Raw genomic sequence first — 23112 nt, forward strand, 5'->3', positions numbered from 1 at the left:
AACACCACAGTTCCAAAGCATCAGTTCTTTGGTGCTCAGCTTTCTTTATAGTCCAACTCTCACATCATTACCTAAATGATACTATTTTTTTTTTAATGCACATATCTAGAGATGTATTATTGGGCTCTTCAGGTAGCTCAGTGGTAAAGATTCCATCCACCAATGCAGGAGAGGCAGGTTCAATCCCTGGGTTGGGTAAATATCCTGGAGTAGGAAATGGCATCCCATTCCAGTATGCTTACTTGGGAAATCCCATGGACAAAGGAGCCGAGTGGGCAACAGTCTATGGGGTCTCAAAGAATCGGACATGACTTAGCGACTAAACAACAACACAGCAACAAAGAGTTAGATTAAGATTGTTAAATACTGTATGTAACAGAGTTATTAAATATAAAGTTTTGAAATTTGAATTAATAATGATACACAGTGGAAAACCTGGAAAGTAAGCAATAGGGATATTGGGAACACTTCAAAGTTCTGTTTCTTTAATTTTACTGGGAAATAAGACATAGTACCTTTTAAAGGAATCCATTAATATTTATGCTATTATTATTATCTCAAATGTAATCAAATTAAATAAATGTTTATGAACCTTGCCTAATTTAAAAGTAAGCACATTCACAAAGAATTATTTCACAAATAATTCTATGCATTAAAGTATTAAAATTAGACTATTTTCTTACCAATAAACATGATCGTACTTGATATAAATGCTTATGTCTGAGGCAAGTATTTTAATTTTTAAAGCTATATGTTATGTAGGAAAAGTTAAATAGATCAGGGAGAGATTAGCTTTGATGGTATCAATAAGTAACATCTGTTGAGAACTTTAGTCATGAAAGTCATGTGACCAAGCAGTGTTATGTAGTGGTTATAAATAATGCCCATTCATTCTCTGAATAGTTATTTAGTATCTGATAGTACCAGATATAGTAAAAAGAAGCAAACATATAAGAAAAAAATGCCACAAATAGTGATAAGTGCTCTGCAGTACTCTTAAACTAGAAAATGTGATAGTGACTGGGTGGCTGGTTTGACTGGTTGGAGATCTGGAGAGGTGACATTTAAGAAGAGAATTGAATGAGAAGACTACCCACCTATGTGAAAATACAGAGAAGACAATTATAGGCAGATAGGGCAAAAATAAAGGCATGAGTGACAAAAGAAAAGGCATGTATAGCAAGTATGAGAAAGAGAGGTAAGCAGGAACCAAGTCATACAGAGTTTTGTCAGGTATTATATCTGATGTTCCCATTTTTGCAAAGTGAGATAAGACATCTCTGGTTTTAATCTGTATTGAAATATGATCTAATTTATATTGTAAGATAATTATTCTAGTTGTGTTGATAATTGATTTGAGAATGGTCAACAGTGAAAAGTGAATATTCTAATAATCCAGATGAGAGATTATGATGGATTTGAAAAACAAAAATCAATAGATATGGAGAGAAATGAAGTGTGAATCACAGTAAATATTTAAAGGAGTGCAATAAGACTTTCTGAGAGATTAGAATTTTACGGGCAGGAATCAAAAGGAATGAGAAATGATTCCTCAGTTTGGACTATTGGAGAAGTAGGTTGTGAGGAGCTGGAAAATTAAAAATGCTTTTCTGGCCATAGTTCAGAGTCCTAGACACCTTAGTGCAGATGTCAGATAGTTGTGTGTCTCCTTTTCTCTATCATGCTTTCCAGAAATGTACCAAGCCTTCAAATGCATGTATAACCCATACATGTTTGTCTTCTCTCTCAACTGGGATGTATATTTTTCCATTCCTTATGAATGCTTGGCAGTATTAGCACAAAGTTGATGCACAGATAAGTGCTTGTGTATAGATGCTGAGAACTGAGTGACTGGGTAGATGTCTATATCAGTATATGTTTAGAAATAGACAATAAGCATCTGGTATTGAATATTTCAGAGGGAAGTTTCAGTTACTCCTTATCATTCATATATATATATATATATATATATGTATATGTGTATATATATATCCCAAAGCTGAGATCTAGAAGATTGTGTTAGAAGAAACAATTTAAAGAATTAAATTTGCATCAAATGTATATTAAAAAAAAGTAAATAAAATGTCTAAAGGGGAAAATGTCCAAAGGGGGAAAAAAGCCTAAATTTATCAGTGTTTAAAAACATTCTCATTCATTTTCTTAACTCATTTTCTTCAAGCATTCAAGAAATATTGCTTCTCTGTTGTGTTTAAGTGGTCAAATTTCCCACACATTTAATGTTTTTACGACTCATGGATCTTTTGAAAACTTTCAGACCAGATTCTCCTGGTCTGAAATATACACATTCCTAGTTAAACACCTCTCTTACTCTGATTCCACCCCCATGAAATCAGAGGAAAGAAAAATAATAATGTTGTTTGCATCTTTTGTTTAAGCTGATAGACTTGAACCAAGAGGACCTGAAAACTTCTTGGAGTTAGAAGTTTGGGTCTGCAAATGTAAACCCTCATTATCTCTGAATCAATTATGCTGTGTTTGTAAGACAAAGATGATAATATATTTAAGGATCAAAATATCAAACCTGTTTCAGATAGCTGGCTTAATCCTACAGTGATAGACATGTCAGATATTATAATATTTAGCATATTTCCTCATGTGGAAAATGATGGGATTTCAGTTGTCATGCTTTAAGGGCATGAGCCATAATCTCATTATCATCTCCCTAAATCAGTCACTACATCCTGGATGTTAACTCCATCCTAATGATACCAGATGCAGTAATATATATGAGGTGAGAGAAAAGTTCCATGACTCATCATTGGGCCTGAAAACAATGATGCAAGCTAAAAATCAATTTAATCACTGGTGAATTCAGCATGGGCAAATACACCACACATTGCACATGCCTGGTTTTACTAAATAAAGAATAATGTTGCATATTTATAGGACCTGATGTCTCTGAAACACACAAAGTAAATGTGAATAATCTAAAGAGAGTTAAAAAAAAATAAGTCAGCTCTATAGCATTTTAGAGCATTATGTAATTAGGGAATGTTCCTTATAACAACTTCAGGATGCAAGCAATAGATGAACTTATAGTGTAACATTTCATAGGAAAGACTGAAATGTAAAACACATAAAATTCACTTATCTGCATTTAACTTATTTATCTTTTCTTTAATTCATATACATAGTCTAGTTCATATTCAATCATTGATTTAAAACTTACAATGTGTTGATATGTGGAGAGGGAATAACAGTCAGATTTTAGTTTATGTTGCCAAAGCATAACAGTTGAAATTCATTTGTTTCTTGGTCCTCACATATTATCTTATATATTCATCTGTGTGTGATAAGTCAATCACTTACAACATAGACGTGATCATTTTAGTCCTGGGGCTCAATGTAGTAACTTGTCTTAGAAATTAATCATCATGGGAACAAAACTCAAAAGGCATTAGTTTCACATCAAGATACACAATTAAGAACTTGAATAGTGATTCTTACCTCTAATGAGACCCACTGTGTCATACATATAGCAAGAAAGCCTTACTGTAAATAGTACTTCATAATTCTCATCTTGTTTGGTCCTGACAACATCTTTTTGAGGAAGGTTCACTGTGATAGATATAAAACAAACAGCATACTCTCAGGAGACTGCAGTCAGAAGTTTTGTTTGATAATAGAATTTGAAAAGAAGCCAGATGACTGGTTCATAAATTAGTATCATTGAATAAAATAATAAATGAGTGAGTGGGTAATTTTTGAGTAATAGGGAAAAACTTTTTTTGAAGAAAGGATGTCATAAAATTGCTCTATTATGATCAAAATTCGGAATGATCTATTAAACACACCTGACTACATCCCAAGCGAATAGAAAAGACCTTTACTGGGAAGATGCAGCAATTTTGCAAGATACATATTAAAGGAGGACAAAGTATATTAAATGCCAATATTTCCACAAATCTGTTCAATAGTAAATTTGATTATTTACCTTGAACTATTTAGAGGGAGTTGATAAGGTTCCTAACTTTAAATTTAAAGTATAAATTTGAAATAATCAAAGAGAAAGAATTCTTTAAAATGGAAATATTGGTCCTGATCCACAGAGACACTGGATGGACCAGGATGTGTGTGATGCAGAAATGAAAAAATTAAATAAGAAAACCCAGGCACAGAAAAACACAGAAACCTTTCCCTTAGCTTCTCTTGGCTCTATTTTATCTATTCTTCACCAATGGCTAAAATCTAGACTGCTCTATATGAATGTTTCAACATATATACATATACATGTGAAAGTTAGTATTTTAGAACATTGCATAAATTGGACATGATAAATAAATTACATCTTTATCCAGTTGTTCTAAGAGACTACTAGAAAAGAAAAATCAAATGACAGCTGCTGTCAAGTTTCAGGTATCTAGAGTGGGACTCCCAGATAAGCAATAATCCATATACAGGCCAAGTTTGGCTGTGATTAACAGTATGTTAATTATCAGGAAGAATGTTAAAGAAGCAGAGCTGCTTCTTTGCATCCTAGAAAGCCATTGATATCCCCAAAAAAGAGTTAAGTGATAATGCAAAGAAGTTAATATTTAATGGGGTAGTGAATAGCACAGACTCTAATATAGTAGAAATTGAAATAATATCTTATTGTGGGTTGGTGTGAATTCTGAATTATGATGTATTTGTGTAAGTAGAGGAAGAGAAAGTGTGTTATTGACAGAAAATTAAAAAGAACTATGCTTGTCATTGATTGCTATTACTCTCATATCCTCATTTTATTTCATTCATTTATTCAGTGAAGAAATCACATGCCAACCACAAATCTTTACAAGAATGTGCAGTGATAACAAAACAGATATAGCACCTATCTTTATACTGTGTCTTTGGAAGCTGAAGAGTGAGATCCGGGCAATGATACCGGCTATACATGTACTTTAGGTACTGAACTAGATACATATCATTTTATTCAATATAGTCCTCACAAGAGTTCTATTTTAGAAAGATAGATAGATAAATAGATTCATAATATATGTATATGTGTGTGTTAGTCATTCAGTCATGTCCAACTCTTTGAGACCCCATGGGCTGTAGCCCCACCAGGGTCCTCTGTCCACGGGATTCTCCAGGCAAGAATACTGCAGTAGGTTGCCATTCCCTTCTCCAGGGGATCTTCTTGACCCAGGGATCAAACCCAGGTCTCCTGTGCTGCAGGCAGATTCCTTACTGTCTGAGCACACACACACACACATTTATTTATCCCTGTTTCTGCATGAGTTATTGTAGTGGTTACAACAGAAAAGCAAGAGTACGCATGAGTTATGAGAAAGGAATCTAGAAGCAGATAGACTCAGGATTTGAACTTTTGTCCTGCTGTTTATTAGCTGTATGATCTTAGTCAAGGTCCTTAGTTCTCTGGCTCTCTGTTGTTCTTCAGTCACTAAGTCATGGTCCAATGCTTTGTGACCCCCATGGACTGTAGCACCCTAGGCTTGTCCATGCTCCACTATCTCCAGGAGTTTGCTCAAATTCATGTCTTTTGAGTCAGTGATGCTATACAACTATCTCATTCTCTGTCATCCCCTTCCTCTCCTGCCCTCAATCTTATCCATCATCAGGGTCTTTTCCAATGAGTCAGCTCTTCCAGTTTGTGATCCATCCAGCCTGGAATTTCTCATGATTTACTCTGCATATATGTTAAATAAGCAGGATGACAATATACAGCCTTGTCATACTCCTTTCCCAATTTTGAACCAATCAGACTCTGTTTCCCATCTATTGAAAAAAATAATAAAATTATTTCATTGTGTTATTATGATATTTAAATGAACTTTTTAAAGTACAGTGCTTGAAATGTAATAACTATTAAATGAATTTCAAAGTGCAGTAAGCCTAAAAGAATTTGAGTAAGGTGTAAGGAAATGATAGTAAAAAAGAACAGACTATTAAATATGTAAAGTACATCAGATTTTTCCACCCTTAAGGATGGTTTTGTTTGGCCTACAAGATTCAGATTTAGGACAGTCCATACTGTTTCTATACTTCTTGAGTTCTTTTTATGCCAAAAGACCCTTGGCAGCTAAAAGTGCCCCTTTATACCTTGGGTTCCTTAGATCAGATCAGGTATCCAAGATTCCAAAATCCTACCTAAGCATTAAAGGCCCCATGACTTCAATCCAGTGTTTTGTTCTGAGGTCTGCATAAGTACCTGAAGGACCAGAATACTTAACCAAGCCAGAAGTAACAAAACCTTTTAGAATGTGTCTAAGAGGATAAGTGAAAATCTCCCTCCAATCTAAACACAGAGAAGAAATCTGTCTAATAAATAAGAAAATCATAGACCTAGATTTCTCCAGGACAGTTTTAATTTACGCTGATTGCCCTGGAGTTTTCATTACCAATTTCCCCATTTACTCTCAAGTATCACAATTTTGATGGTAAATCATTTGATCACCTTGGAGTATCCTAAAACCCTCAGCCTAGAATTTTTCATGATGTTGGTAATTTTCCCTCAGGTTAACTCTCATACTCCACACATCATAAAATATATGCCCTTTTAGTGAGAAATGCAGAAATAAAACTGCTTGTTTGATCATGTCAGCCATTCATCTGTAACCATATTCCAGTGATCCATTTTTGGAAGCTGAAAGCCAGTCATTTTGTCTTTAGGCTCTTGATCTTCATTACATTAATAATAATAATTAAAAAAAACCCAAGCATACAGTTTATTTCCCTGATTTTTCCACAAAATCACAAACTTCGTATGCCCTTGTGTTTTCCAGCTGTATTGTAAAGGAATTAAGAATGTCTTTAATACTCTTTGTCTTTAGGTCTTTAATGTGTAAAAGAACACATCTTTTAAAAAATATAAACCTTTTTGCTTTGCTTTTCCAACCTTCCATCAGTACATACACGTGCTTTCACTAGATATTAGTAGGATTTTTTTCTATAGCACTTTGTAAGTACTTAGGTCTTCCCTGATAGCTCAGTTAGTAAAGAAGCTGCCTGCAATGCAGAAGACCCCACCTGGGTCGGGAAGATCCACTGGAGAAGGGATAGGCTCCGGTATTCTTGGGCTTCCTTTGTGGCTCAGCTGGTAAAGAATCCACCTGCATGCAGGAGACCTGTCTTTGATCCCTGGGTTGGGAAGATACCCTGGAGAAGGGAAAGGCTACCCACTCCAGTATTCTGGCCTGGAAAATTCCATGGACTACATTCCATGGGGCTGCAAGAGTCGGACATGACTGAGAAACTTTCATAAGTACTTACTCTTAATCAGCTGAACTTTGTCTAACTTTTGTGTCCCAGACTACACTGGCAACTCAGTCAAGATTCTTGACTCACTGATAACAGTTACAGACCACTCTCACAAATTTGTGTTTTTACTAATAATAGATTAAGCATAAAATCAACTACTGAATTATGAATGCTTTGAGTTCAGAAGGGGACAGTATTATTTGAGATGCTAATTTTCACATTAACATTTTTTTCGTTGCAGGCAAATAGTCCTTTTTTCTTAGAATGATAAATGTCTGCTTATATTGTTGAGCATCCACATACCTTTGTTCATCTTCAAGGTCCAGAAAAAAATTTCCATGGGATAATTTGCCATATAGACATTTCCTTTCTTGGCTTTATGACTTATTCTCTTTCTGTCATCCAAACCCCATGTGGTATTTTAGTAAATGATATCGTAAATCAAGTTTTCACAGCTGTGTTGACTCTGTTGAAAAAGAGAGATTGCCTAAAATTAAGGATTTTAGTCATCTGACAGTTATTGTTTAGATATTTAGTTTCCTTTTCTTGTCCCACTTTGATCATGGGAGGTGCTGAGCTTGCACAATGCTACACGAAACCCTTGCACCACCACCTGTGCTGCCGCAGAGTAATTGAAAATTACTGTGGCAACTGATGCTACACGACAGCACTAGCCCAGGATGGTGAAAATCTTTTAGTAGAAAAATCTACTGCTTCTGAAGCAAAAGTGACCAAGCTTCTTCAAACTGCAGCCGTAGCCCCTAACCAAAGAATGGGCTGCATAAGACCCTGATGTACAGAAGACTCCAGGTCTTACCCAGTCTTTTTAGTCTTGTATTTATGTCTGTGAGGAAGCTGGGTCGTCAACAGTAGTGTCTTTGAAGAGGCAGGACAGAAGTCACCATTCTTTGGCCCTGCGTGTTGTGCCTGGTTCACTCATTTTCTCTCTGCTGCTGCTAAGTTGCTTCAGTCATGTCCAACTCTGTGCGACCGCATAGACGGCAGCCCACCAGGCTCCCCCGCCCCTGGGATTCTCCAGGCAAGCACACGAGTGGGTTGCCATTTCCTTCTCCAATGCATGAAAGTGAAAAGTGAAAGTGAAGTTGCTCAGTCGTGTCCAACTCAGTGAATAGCGACCCCATGGACTGTAGTCTACCAGGCTCCTCCATCCATGGGATTCTGCAGGCAAGAATACTGGAGTGGGTTGCCATTCCCTTCTCCACATCTTCTCTCTAGCCCCTCATAAAAGGCAGATAGAGGTGCTGTGTCTCTGTATGGTTCTTTTTATTATTATTTCTTGGTTCAGGTCATAATGAGATCTGAGTTCACCTGGAACTGACTTTGTAATGGACGAGACAAGGAGGGGGACATAGGCAATCTCACCTACAGGGCATATCCCTTTGACTAATCAGCTGAGGCTGGTGACTTCCCTGGTGCGCCAGTAAAGACTCTGCACTTTCACTGCAAGGGGCACAGGTTCAATCCCTGGTCAAGGAACTAAGATCCCACATGCCACATGACATGCCATTTAAAAAGAAAAAGTGGCCCTTACATGAGGAATTAATCAGCCCAGGCCATCTTCAGTCAAGTTGTGTCATCAACAAAGTATGAGTAAGATCAGTTCCATGTGCTATTCTGAATAATAGTCGAGTGGGTGACCCATCACCTGTGCTGCCTTTGAGAAAATACTTGGAGGATAGATGAATATATTCTGGTTGGCAAATGTGGTCTGGATCCCAGAACCTTGGGTACTTGGAAACACTTCATACTCTTAGTCTGTATTCAGCTGAATGTGGGTTAGGAAATTCATCAGAAAGAGAATGACCACAGATGGACATTGAAAAATAACCTTTCAAGCTCCATAAAATTCATTCTTGATTGGGAAAAATGAGGTATTCAGACACTTAGAATTTTTCAGAAAATATATAATTTTAAGGATTAGATATGAGGATAAATAATGTAATCTACAATGAAATAGATGAATATGCAAAACAAAGTGACTCCTATGCCTTTAGGATTTATCAATGAGTAGCAGTTAATTGAAAAATTTAATAAGCTTAGCCTCTTATCCATTAGGCTTTTCCTGAGTTGAAACTTTGAAAAAAACAACTTCTGTGGGGCTGTTTGTTGTCCTTTTTGACCCCTCTCTGATTTGCTATGGTCAGAACGTAGAAAACTGAACTCAAAGCCAGATTTCTTAATAGGATGGCATTTGGACAGCTATTTTACTTAGTGATCCTGTGCAGGTTAATAACAAAGCTAAAATAAGCCCTCTCCTTTTGGGGGAAACAAAATGGTATTCTGTTGAATGCTAGAATTTTATCACTTTGAAAAAAAAAAATAGCTGCTTGAGAGACCTAAGAGTATAAAAGCATTTGAAATCTCAGAAGGAGTTTAAATCAATGCATTGCTACAGTTACAGAGCAGATGAAAGAGCCTGCTGTCTCAATTGCCAGGAAACTACTTAGAAACTCTCACTTTGATTTCTTCACATAGTCTGTTACATTACTGCTAAATGCAATATATAGGGACATCACAACTTTGATGTTGTACAGCTCCAACAAATGGAAACTAATATGATAGAACAACTAAGATTTGTGGTTTTATGTGGATATACAAATACATCCCTGTCTAGCTCCCTATGTACTGTGTGTCTCCAGGGGTTGTCTTTTCACCTATAGCTTTATAAAATTATAATTTTTGGTGTTTTATTCATGAATTCCAGTAAGCAGTGCCATGTTTATGTAGTACCAAAATCTCATAGGGAGATATTGTTATTCTGAATTATTACTTCAATAGTATGTATTGTGCACCCGTTTCAAAAGTACACTGTAATTTTATACATGTTTGTCAGTACTGGTCAGAACCTTATTCAGTGAGGAATTACTTGATTCCATGCCTTTGGAAAATCTGGTGTTTTTAATCAGCGGGTGTGGACAGATGGAGTTGGAAACTGCATTTTCAGCCAACAACAATAGAGATCTGTTTTCCAGTTTCAATAGTAAACCTTGCAGTAGTCATCTAACTATTAAGATCCTTATACAGATCTGTGGATTTCTGACATTATTCATTAAATAATAAATTTGAAATTATTTTTCAATAATGTGCTTCTTATGAAAATCACAAATATGAGCATATTTAACTATGGAAGACATTACAATTAAGATTTTGGAATTTATAGAAATAAGATAAAAGCAGAGGTCTGAAGATCTGAATCTGACCATTGACTTTACCACCTACTAATCTTTTGAGTTGGAACATGGCATTCAATGTTTAGCTTCCATTTCTTCACTCAACTAAACATTTAACAGCACCTTCTCTGTCTTGCTCTTAGAATTGGTATGTGGACTAAGCGCTGGTATTAAAAGGCAGTGCCTTAGCTAGAAAACTTCAGAATGGGTGGGGAGACCAGCAGTGCCTCCAATTGTGTGTTACCATGGACATTTTAACCTTTCTGGACTCCTAACCTGTGACACAAAAAATCCTTTTGTCTTTGAAAACAGTAAAGCACAGGTGTTTTACATTGCTTAAACAGATTAACCCTTTATCAAAATGGATTGGTAAAGAGAGATCATAGGATTGTTTTTTTTCCTTCTTTTTCTAGGAAATCTTTTAAGAATTGAGTAGATAATCTTTCTTATTCACTGTTTCACTTATGGTTTGTTTAATGGGAATATTCTTGAACTTCCTCCAACCACGAAAGACTCTCTTATTAGTATATTTTGGTATGTGTTAAGCATTGCAGCATAATTTCCATTTTTACTTAAAATGTAATTACTCTCTGATACTCCTCTTACTAATGAATTTATAGAAACTTTGAGACTACTTTGGACTTAAATTGTAACCATATATTTTGCAGTCTGGTGGCACACATTTCTGAGACCTGGAATGTAGTTTGTCCATCTATGTGGTAAGAATGAAAAGGCATCATTAGGATCATGGGTTTACCTGAATTGTGTCTAATACCTTAAGATCCCTATTTTAGAAATCTTGTCACATTTCAAAATATCATTTGAAAGTTGTGCTACTCTGCTACACTAAAACCCATGCCAACCTCGCATGTTCTACTTCTCTAGAACTCTTCTTTGCCAAATCAGTTGCCTAAGATTAGTATTTTTAATCCAGTTTGAATTCTATTTGCTAGTTTTCTAGTATGTTGTCTTTTACAAATCAAGGACTTTGGCTTTTTCTTTACAGGCCAAAGTTTCCATTTTGACCTCCACCAAGCCCTTTAACTTCTAGATTACTTGATGAAAACTGTGGAGTTTGATACCAGTCTGTCTAAATAATACTACAATTTCCACAGTAGTTCCATCTTCATGAGGTAATTTCATCCTCACAGTGACGAATAAGATATCATCATCTACTGTTTTCAAATTGGAAGGTGGGAGAGAAGGACTCAAAAAGCTCAAAGACTAGTTTCAGTCACACAGCTACTGAAGGACTTAACTGGTTCTCAGACATGTCTTCTGACAACAAGACCTAAGCTTTTTCTGAAATTACTGCTTAATGCAAATAAAAATAACATCCATGACCTTTTACTGCATTAGACCACAAAAGTAAAGATTTAAAAAATTATATTCTGTCTAATTCATGCTGTAATGATTTGTACATGTTATGAAATTTAGTTTTGGTGCCAATCTAGCTTACAAAGTTCTGGCTATTGACTCAGAGGTTAAAGCGTCTGCCTGCAATGCGGGAGACCCGGGTTCGATCCCTGGGTTGGAAAGATCTCCTGGAGAAGGAAATGGCAACCCACTCCAGTATTCTTGCCTGGAGAATTCCATGGACGGAGGAGCCTGGTAGACTACCATCCATGGGGTTGCAAAGAGTCGGACAGGACTGAGCGACCACTTTCACTTTCACTAGTTTATGTACTTAAATATGTTACCTTTTACTCTCCTATGTGCATAGTATTTAATCTCCATTTTTAAGTGAAGAAAGTTGCACATACTTAGGCAGCTAAGATGTAGTTTAAACCCAATTCTGCGAAACTTCTACACGCATGGGCTTAACCCCTAGGCTATACTACTTGATGTGGCATAAAAACCACTTGATTAGATTTTAAGAAATAGTTCTTCAAGTTCAAGCTCTTTCCATTGTGAAAGCATAAATATTGATACTATCCTCCTACCTGCCTAATTTGTAGCTTTGCGTTGAGTATTGAGAATTTCTCTCAATGTATGTGAAGGAGATTTTAAAAATATAGACCACCGTAAATAGGTAATTTACTACTAATACAGTTAATCTCATTTAATGAAAAATAATGAGAAAGGAGTAGCCCCCAGCAACCTTCTGTCACCTCCCAGGTATTTTTACAGTTGCTTTGCATAGACAGGCTCCAATTAAATGTGCCTGCACCTAGAGTGAAAATTCAGGGCACTGTGTCAGACCTCTGGAGGGGATCATTTGGTGGCCATGGGAGCTTTATGGCACACCTCAAATCATGCTGCACAGGGGGTCACCACATACTCAGCCTCTGCATACAGCTGGCCCTGCTGAGAATCAAGGGCCCCTATTTAGAACAGCTCACTGTAGGGAGATTCACGCTTATGGAAATAATTAATGGTGGCAATGATCCTTATAATGGCACCTGATGCCCTGCTGCGAAGAAAGATAAACCAGCCTTCACCATAAAGAACTTACAAATTATACTGAGCAAACATGTTAACAGCTATTAAGAGTCCTAATCAGAGCTGTTAAACAAACAATTAAGAGATGTCATATAAAATACACCCATTTAGGAATAGCAGCTACATGTTTGGAGTTTTAAAAGGAACCATTTACCTTTGAGATAGAGATAAAGCCCTCAGTGCAAGTTAGGCAAGAACAAGGCACCTTTCTAAGCAAATCCATTTTCTGAGCATCAAATCCCGTGGACAAAGCCCGGTTCCCTATAGTTCTGCTTGCATCCTAAGATTTATTTCCAGTCTCACTACTACTTCATCAGAAAACTACTCTTGTGTTTTCACATATAACATTATTGTTAAGTAGAGCTTTAAAGGGCCAAAATATTGCAGTTTAATAACAAAAAGCAGGAAATTATTTGTCTGGAAGAAATTTATTTTGCAGAAGGCATTTCTAAGATAAGAAAAGATTCATCCCCACCAGTGCTTAAATCTTTGTTATTCTAAGTGTAGTCGGCAACCTCAGCACCACCTGGAAGCTTGTCACAAAGGCAGAAACTTGGAACTTGGAACTCACTCCAAACCTACAGAAACAGAATCTACAATTTAATAAGACCCTCTGATAATGTGTGTGTGTGTGTGTGTGTGTGTGTGTGTGTGTGTGTATCACATTTTTCAAAGAGATAGCAATGTAAAAGCTTCTATTATCAGAAATTCTTTCAGAAAATTAATGTTTAATCTTATGGGAAGAAAAGTTAAATTATTCTAGGAAAGTATATGAATAGTGTGAGAGTTGCTTTATGATAAAACATGTCTGAAGTGGTCCCCTCTGACACCTATGCCTGATGGTGGCGTCCAGGGTTTCCAGCATAGCACATCATCCCAGCCATGTTCGATCACCACCTGGGAGTCTCTCCTCCCTCTTAAAGTTCTGTGTCCTCTTCACAGGCTCAGTGTAGCTCCCAATTATGTGAGCACTACAGATTAAAGAGCATACAAGAGTGTGGGGAAAAGAGGAAGTCTTTTTAAGTCTTCAGCTAAAGACTATGATCTTCCATAGTTAACATATGATCTTCCATAGTTAAAATACACAAGTCACTCTGATCATTCTGGCACCACTTGCTTGAGTCTGCTCTTTACAAATTGTTTGTGGATTAAGGGAAGTAGTGGCTTCTGTATCTTCTCACCAGGAAAGTTAGGGAGGATAAGACTAAACTTGACTATTCATGCATTGCAAAGTAGCTAGAGTCCTTTTTAGAGTTCTTTCAGTGGCACGTTTTCACAGCAATCGTGAACATCCTATAAGTTACATGACATGATGTGATTTTCAAAATCTGATCTCTTATGTTCGTATGGGGAAATGTTTTAAGACTATAGTAAAAGTGTACCCATTAGCATATACTACAAAAAAAAAATAGAATCTCACAGTGAACAAAGAAGATTAAGTAAAGCATCAGTTGACTTTTACAGTTAAAAAAAAATCCTGTGGAGGAGATTATAATGATGTTCTTTATCATTGTTCTGAAAAGAAAATCAACTCTAAGAAAGTTATAACAGGCCTAATTAATGCTTAAACTGTTCTTCCTGAGAAACAGGTTTTTTTCTGTGATATAAATGGACTTCCTAGAAAATATTCTTGTCTGTATTTAGTTACTCAATGTTCTTTCCTACATTGTGGTAACATACAGCCCTTCACAACAGGAAATGAAAGGTTTTTATTTCTGCTTTTGATTTTGGCTTGTTTTTACTCATACTATACAAGTAAGAAGTAAATAAAACATGAAGACATTGACAATTTTTATCTACCAGTATCACTTTTTCAAAACAATAGTTATATTTGGATTGAAGATAATTGCCCATTTAAAATACATATGCATGGTTTTGGTTCACGGAAAAAATAATTTTTGTTATATGAAAAGAGTTTTTCTGCTGTGAATGTCTATACCTAAATCACCTTAGCCTGCATGGTCATGAATTATGTAGTATAATCCACTTTCTAACCATGTGGCCTGCCTGGGACAAATCAGTTAATGTCTCTGCATCTCATTTGCCTTATCTGTAAAATAGAGCTAAAAATTAAACCTAACTCTTAGTGTTATTTTGAGGACTGCATGATATAATACATTAAAAAGTGTTGAACAGAGTGTGTGGTCCATAGTAAGAGCCTACCTCATGTTATATATTGCATTGTTTTATTCTTCCCACATCATCATTCAACCAAGTTTGACAGAAATTTAATATACAGAAGCCATTCTGTTTTATTCTGAAATATAAAATGGCCACATTCCCTTAAAACACAGCCATTTTCATCTTTATAAAAATAGTACAGAAAATTCTCCTACTTATACCACTAGCTCTGCTCTTTTTCTTACACGAGCCAAACTTCTCATCAGATCATTCCATCTTCATATCTTCAGTTCCTCAATCCTCATCCACTCCTCAATTCATCGTAACATGGCTTCTGCCCTATTGCAGAAATTCTCCGCCATAAATGCTACTCTTTTGACTGATACATTTAATGACACCTTTTCACTTCTGATATTATTGACCCTTCATGCAGCATTTGACATCTTGGGTGATGCTATCTTGTGTCTCTTCTGAGTGTCCTTCATTGTCTTCCTTAAGCCTTCATTTTAAATGCTTCTATTCCCAGAATCCCACATTTGGCCTTTTTTATATATACATCATGAAATTACTACCACTATTTGCTGAGAACTGCTAGGTGTACATTCTTCTTGCCCTTTCTCTGTTTCTATCTATTTCCCGAGCCTCTGAGTGTGTTTTCAGGAAATTTTCTCAACCAGTCTAGCAACAGCTAAGTATCTGGTAGTGTGCTAGGCATGAGGATTGTAATGAAATATAGTAATTAAACACCCAGAAGGCTTTAAGAGACCTTGAAATAGAATATGGTTTATCCTTCTATTTTCAGGTATTTCCTCATCTACATTCACGTATGACATGAGTTTTCATTGCTGTTGTTATTCAGTCGCTAAATAGTGTATGATTCTTTGCAACCCCATGAACTGCAGCACACCAGGCTTCTCTGTCCATCACTATCTCCTTGAATTTGCTCAAACTCATGCCCATTGAGTCCGTGATACCATTCACCCATCTCATCCTCTGTCGCCCCCTATCCTCTTGGCCTAAATTTTTCATCATCGAGGTCTGTTCCAATGAATCAGCTCTTTGCATCAGGTGGCCAAAGTATTGGAGCTCCTTTATTGGCTGCTATCACCAGGCACGATGATATATGCTAAGAATCTAACATCTGGGAAGATAAGCTAGAAATGAGTTTTGCTTTGCTTACTTTTGTTTGGATGGTTGTTTCTTTGGATTGATTTGAAATATGGATGTAGAGAGTCATTGGATTCTAGGTGATAAATTTACTGTTTAAGTGATGGTGGGCCATATGGATGAAGAGGTCCTACCAGCAGTTGTAAATGAGTTTCTGGAGTCTATGTGTAGTATAAAAATTGGAGAATTATCTTTGTAAGTAATCAATCTGGAAGTGTTTCTCTAAATCCACTAAATTCAAGCTCTAACTCAAATCCTAACAGACTCTCAAATATATTGTTTTTAGAAGGATCCTAAATTTCTCAGATTCAGCCTTCCTTAACTCTAGAATTAAATCTCTGTTTTCTAACAAATTGTCATGCAAATAAAAAAATCTCTCCTGCATATGCATTCATTAAACATATCTCTATTAAGAGCAGAATAAGTGACAAACTCTATGCTAGTCACTGGGGATAATATGTTGTCCAAAATAAATATAGGTTCTTCCCTCCTAAAGCTTCAGTCTATTGGGGAAGGGAGCTGTCAATCAAATAATCTTGCAAAAGTTAGAAGTCAAAACTGTACGAGTTAAGGAGGCTTTAATCTATATGGAACTCCTAGAGGCCTCCTTGAAGAAGTAATATTTCCCATGAGATTGAAGCTGTGCCACGTGTAAAAAGCAAAGGCCTTCCAGGCAGCAAGGTCTTATGAGGTCTCAAGGCAAAGAAAGAATGTGGCAAATCTGAGGAGAAGAGAAAAGACCTAGGTGATTGGAGCATAGTGAATACAAAGAAGAACAACAATAGATGAAGCTACAGAGGTAGGCATTGGTACCTGAGGACTGAGTTAACTTATGCGAGCATTCCAGCCCAGCATGACCACCTTCAAACAAGGTACATGACCAGCCCAGACATGTACCTTCAAGCAGTACATCTCAACAGAGAGAAAATGAGAGATTAAAATGTCCATTCTTATGTTGTACTGAATTTAACTCCTTAGAAATTCTACCTATTGGACCTAATTTTTTACAGCCATATTGACTATCCATGACATATAGTACACTACACATATTTAAGGGTTTCCCTGGTGGCTTATATGGTAAAGAATCTGCCTGCAATGCAGGAGACCTGGGTTCAATCTCTGGATTGGGAAGATCTCCTGGATAAGGGAATGGAAACCAATCCAGTATTCTTGCCTGGAGAATTCCATGGAAAGAGGAGCCTGGAGGGCTACAGTCCATGGAGTTGCAAAGTCAGACACAACTGAGTAACTAACACTTTGCACATATTTAAAGTATACAGCCTGTTGTTTTGAAATATGTATATACCTGTGAGACTGTCCCCACATCAAGTTGATGAAAGTATCCATAGTCCCTGAAAGTTTCCCTGTGCCCCTTGACAGTTTTTCCTTCCCTAACATTCCTATCACCTGCAGGCAATGACTGACACATCATGCTTAGACCAGTGCCTAGCATATAAAATAAATTGTGTTGACTGTCTGAAAAGTGAGTCTGTTTAGAGAATTAGTTCTTGGTTTGACTGAAGCTGGTACTCCAATACTTTGGCCACCTGATGCGAAGAACTGACTCATTTGAAAAGACCCTGATACTGGGAAAGGTTGAAGGTGGGAGGAGAAGGGGACAACAGAGGATGAGATGGTTGGATGGCATCATCAACTCAATGGACATGAGTTTGAGTAAACTCCGGGAGTTGGTGATGGACAGGGAGGCCTGGCTTGCTGCAGTCCATGGGGTTGCAAAGAGTCTGACATGACTGAGCAACTGAACTGAACTAAACTGACCTGACATTCTGTTGGTTGATCTACCTTTTCTAGGTATGCAGTGCTGTTCAAAATCAGGACTTCACTATCATTCAAGACTACTGCACTGGCCTCAAAGCCTTGCTTTATCTGAAAAGCATTGAAGAACTACAGGACTGGGATGGGCAGAGTCCAGCCACGAGGAGTCACCAGAAAGGGAAACCAGTTCCTTGTATTGCTGAACTTGTGGGAAAGGTATGTGGTCGCCTCTCTTGGGCTGTCTTTGAGGACTCTGCATTTTTTCATTCTCCATTTCAGGTCTTGTTTGCCCTCCCACCATCCTACTAACAGGGGAAACACAGATGCCCCATTGGATATGATTGCACAGTAGAATCGTTCTGAAGGAGCCTTGATTACAACTATATGACAGGTCTCTGAGCTACATTTTTATGAAACCTGTATAATACAAGGTCATATAAAGGAAAAAGATTGAAGTTTATAGTATAAAATGCCTCCAAATTTTTGCTTACTGTGGTGATGACTGGCATTCTTTCCAGTGGGAGGCTGGAGATTTCTTTATTCTTTAACCAGCTCTGGAAATTATAACATTACCTTTCTATTTTCAGACAATCAAATCACTGGAGCCCTGAATAATATGATGAAGTTTTTAAAATTAAAATCTAATCAGTATCTTTTGTAACTGCTTCAGCTATGTGTGTGGTTAAATCTGGGCTCAAAAGGTTATGTCCCAACTTTCTCTCTAACTGCTATTTTCAGAGAAATATACACTACATTTACATTTTGTATAATACAGTGATTTTAGCAAATCTTTTCTGAAACAACATTCAGTATTTTGCCTTTGTATTTCCTTTGTATTATTCTAAATAGACAACCATTGTCAGAAGACGTTTCTTGAGTCCTGAATGAGGGGAGGAAAAAATTGTAATTCTTAGTCTTTTCAGCTTGTCACTACATCAATAATTAACTTTAAAAAAAGAGAGGCAAGTATAAAAAGATTCTTTAAGGAAGCATTTAATAATTCAAATGAATCTTAACTTGAAACAGGTCACATGAAAAAGAATAGAAAACAAAAACCCTGGGTTCTGTGCTTTCGATGGCAGGGTTAGGGACTCAGAAAGAATAAGAGAAACATCATATAATGATTTACATTTGACTAGTTTTAATTGGAAATATCACTATTCTTCTCTGAACAGATAGCCAAAAATAAGAGCTTCTTATAGATTAATGTGTATGAATGACTCCAAGTCCAGTGTTCAAAAATAAAAGGGGGGAAAAATAAAATCTTGCTGGTTTCCAGGAAAATATCGTGATGAATGACTCCACGAATGGCAATCAAACAGAAAGGCTGGGTGACATTAATATTTATAATATTATAATTAGCAAGACTGTGCCTAAGCAGTATTATTAGTGTAACTAATCATATTATCATAAACTGAGTCTGGAAGTATTTAGACAGTGAGTGTTCATGCCTTTATCAATGATCATCAATATCCCAAGGTTGTTCATAACTAAAAAAAAATTTACAAATAACTTTACGCTCATGCAATGTAAATATATCAAGTTAATTGTTTCTGACACATGATAGTTTTGATAGTTTATGGCCATCTATAAAAGCATTGTCTCAAATGTATGCAGTCATCATGACAGCTGAAATGGAAGAGGCTGCATTGACCTGTGTCATTTCGTCTCTTAAGGACTTCCACACTCATTTCAAAACTTACATATTCAAATAAAAGATGGGTAATGATGGAGACGCTTGTGTCAATAACATAAGTGGAAACTGATTTTCAGATAGTTTGAATCTAGGTTTAGACTTTATTTTGGTAAGCTCAGCCTTCATCAAAATTGTAAGTGTAATTTTCAGTATTATCATTTGTTAAAAAAAAGAAGAACTTGCCTATGTGATTGTATTACTGATTCATTTCTCAGCACTAAATTGAGGAACAAGCAGATGGTCTGGTAAATAGATCTACGCTCCAGAGTCTCCGGTGAGGGCTGACATGACTCAAACAATAGGTGACTATCTCCTTTAGGTTAATATTCCAAATAGTGAATCAAAGCACTCTGGGTCCACAGTACAGGTGGCTTCCTAGCTGTTCTTTCCTGGTATGTGTGTGTGCATCTTTGACAATAATTCATATTATATTCTCATTAGCTAAAGAGTAGGATGCTACTTATTACCATGTTTTCATGCTATAGGGAAATAAGAGAAGATGCAGATGCTTTAAAAAAGCCCCACTAGAAGTAGCAGGCTTCTTTAGACAGGAAAAAAATTTGTTTGGAAAGTATAATTGTTACTCTACTTAATCTTTCACTCAGAGGTCAGGCTAAAATAAATTAGAGTAGAAATTTAGAAGAAACCAATTAAGTACAGTGTTTGAAGATGGAGGAAAATGAGACTTGAGCCATGGAAACAAGGATTTGGCCAAATTAGTCATGTTATCTTTCAAGTAATTAATATATTTAATATATTCTCCCTAATGCATGCCTCACGTATTAATTGATTAAACTTCCCAAGCAATGTTTCTTCATGTGACTCTGGAAGAGCAAGAAGTCAGGCATTTATAGTTTGTTCTGGTCTTATGGTGCAAGTTGTACAAATTTGTGCCCCAAGCATGAGAGTAGATCCCATAGGAAGGGCAGTCATAGCTCTGCTCCACCACAGAGCTGTCGATTGCCAACTCATGGTGCTTGAATACTCTGTGGCATGCGTCTGACAGTGGAGATTCCCCCGCTCCACTCCTAGAGATCCCGATTTAACTGGTCAAGGGTGGGTCCGGAAATCTGCATTTTAACACCTTGATTCTGATGGAAGAACACAAAGATCCATGTTGCCAAGAGGAATGAAGAGAATAGCAACTGAATAGAGTCAGAGACTGAGAAGATAGTGATGAACACAACACAAGCTTCTTTTGTGGGAGAAAGCCGGTAAAAGTGATTTTGAGCTGGAAGAGAAATGACATAGAGAATCGGGAGAGGAAATCCAGAGAAGCAGCACCCTGGGTTCTGTATAGCCAGTGGCTGAACATGCCCATCGAGGAACCAGGGAGTTAGTTCAGCTATTGGATCAAAGACACGTAAGCAAGAAGAATTGTAAGGACAGAGACAGTTCTCAAAGGAATGACATCCAGAGTCCAGGCAGACAGTCAGCAATGAGGATGTCTGCGAGGATTAGGAAGCTGAGACTATTCACAGTATCATCAAAAAAGGAGAGGCATCTATAGCCAAACCCTTTTATTTTATACTCAGTTACCTTAATTCCCTCTTTACCTGGCAAAAACCTGGCAGCTCAATAAAAGTGAAATGTCTGCTTGCTGCATGTGGGACAGTGGTTACTGGCAGAGTTCAGAGTAAGCCTGTTGGGTTTCTATGAGGCTTCGTCACTTACTAGCTAAGCAACTCAGGCAAGTTAATTAATCTCTCTAAATCTGTGTCTTAAACTATAAAATAAGGATAACCACAAGTCCACATTCTCTCATTAACAATTCTGAAACCCAAAAAACTCTGAAACCAAATGCTTCACATAACTCATTTGGCAGCAAACCTGGCCTGAACTGATGTGAGGCTATTTATAATCTTTATTTATTCCTCTTAGAGTGAACATTTGCATGTTTACTGCAGAGAGACTAATGTGTTTGAGTCCAGGTTGCCACTCCGAATCTTGCTGGAGGTACTAGATATAATGTAGTAAATGTACCATTTTTCTTTCCTAAAGTCCAAAAAAGTTTCTGAATTTTGAAATGCAATTCGCCTCAAGTATTTTAGATAAACTGTTGTGAAGAATACTTAAATGAAAATGTAACTGCGATTATATCTTTATCCACAAATTCTTCTTTAGAGTTGGAGGCGAAGTATATGTTTTAGTGACATTAGAAAATAAAATGCTAATATTTGGCATTTTAAGGTGTGAAAATAAGAATTGTGTTGAGATTATTTTTTTGAGAAACATGGAAGAAATTGCATGCTAAAAGAAAAAAAAAATTGTAATCAGAAAGCATGGAAGGAAATGACTGCACTTTTCCGTGCTTAGGATGGAAGCAGAATTCCCAGGCAAGAGCCCTTGAGAGGAAACAACACAGGGCAGCACAGCTGATTGCTTGGGCTCTGTGTCCATTTTCACCTGCTATCTTTACATCCGGAATGTCTTTCCAGTTCACTAGAGAGTAATTAAAGCATCCTCTTCTCTTTGAGTTATTCTCTGACCTCTCTGAGCAGGGTCAATTTCTCCTTTTCTTCTTCCATCTGAGTTGCAACCAGTATCACACAGCATTTGAATTTTTGCATCTCTGATTCTTCTGCCAGACAGTCTTCACCTTTGTATCCCAATTCCTGGGTACCCACTGATACTCAGTAAGGGCTTAATAAATGATGCTTGAATAAGTAAATGAATGAATAAATAAATGTTGTAAGAAAACAGCTAAGTGGTAGAACTAACAGTCAATATTTACCATACCATCGTTTTCCCCCATTACATCAAAAATGAAAAAAGAAAAATAGAAACTTTGAACTTAAAAGTCTTTTTTGGTGTATGAGTCTAGTAAAATGAGATGGAAAGAAGCCAGAGTGAAAAGAATGAGGTATACAAGTGAACGACCTTGATTCCTTCTAGAATTGGCAAAATGTACCTAGAGTGTAAGCTTCTTGAGGGTCTCAACCACACTGTGTACCAGTGGCTGACCTAATGCTCATCATTTAGGAGTGGCAGCATGGTAGCTGAATTGCTGAATGATATATTAATCACTCTTTTTTTTTTTTAAATCTTAAATGTGTTACCTATCTTAAATGTGACTTCCTTTGTGAAGTCATCTATGACTTCTTCCTCTCCCTCTAGAAAAATTGAGTCGCTTCTTTGATAGTTCAGTTGGTAAAGAATCTGCCTGCAATGGAAGAGACCCCAGTTCGATTCCTGGGTTGGGAAGATTCCCTGGAGAAGGGATAGGGTACCCACTCCAGTTTTCTTGGGCTTCCCTTGTGGCTCAGCTGGTAAAGAATCAGCCTGCAATGCGGGATGCCTGGGTTGGATCCCTGGGTTGGAGAAGGGAAAGGCTACCCACTCCAGTATTCTGGCCTGGAGAACTCCATGGACTGTATAGTCCATGGGGTCGCAAAGAGACACAACTGAGCGACTTTCACTTTCACTTTTCTCCTACAGCCCTTTGTTCATATAACCAGTATTGCAGTTATTAGATGATCTTCTAGTTATATTACTTCC

The 23112-nt window shown here is 37.0% G+C and overlaps 1 protein-coding gene across 2 annotated transcripts in view; it reads left to right on the plus strand.

The window, feature by feature from the left end:
- The window catches only part of DPYD (dihydropyrimidine dehydrogenase), a 904243-nt gene that overhangs the window by 757670 nt on the left and 123461 nt on the right, over positions 1–23112 (plus strand). For both annotated transcript variants that reach the window (XM_070467755.1, XM_070467756.1), the window contains one exon: positions 17955–18134. In XM_070467755.1, the coding sequence (XP_070323856.1) occupies positions 17955–18134 (180 nt within the window). The remainder of the gene's footprint in view (positions 1–17954; positions 18135–23112) is intronic.

Source organism: Odocoileus virginianus, chromosome 5 (genome assembly GCF_023699985.2).
Source record: "Odocoileus virginianus isolate 20LAN1187 ecotype Illinois chromosome 5, Ovbor_1.2, whole genome shotgun sequence".
Classification (NCBI taxonomy): domain Eukaryota; kingdom Metazoa; phylum Chordata; class Mammalia; order Artiodactyla; family Cervidae; genus Odocoileus; species Odocoileus virginianus.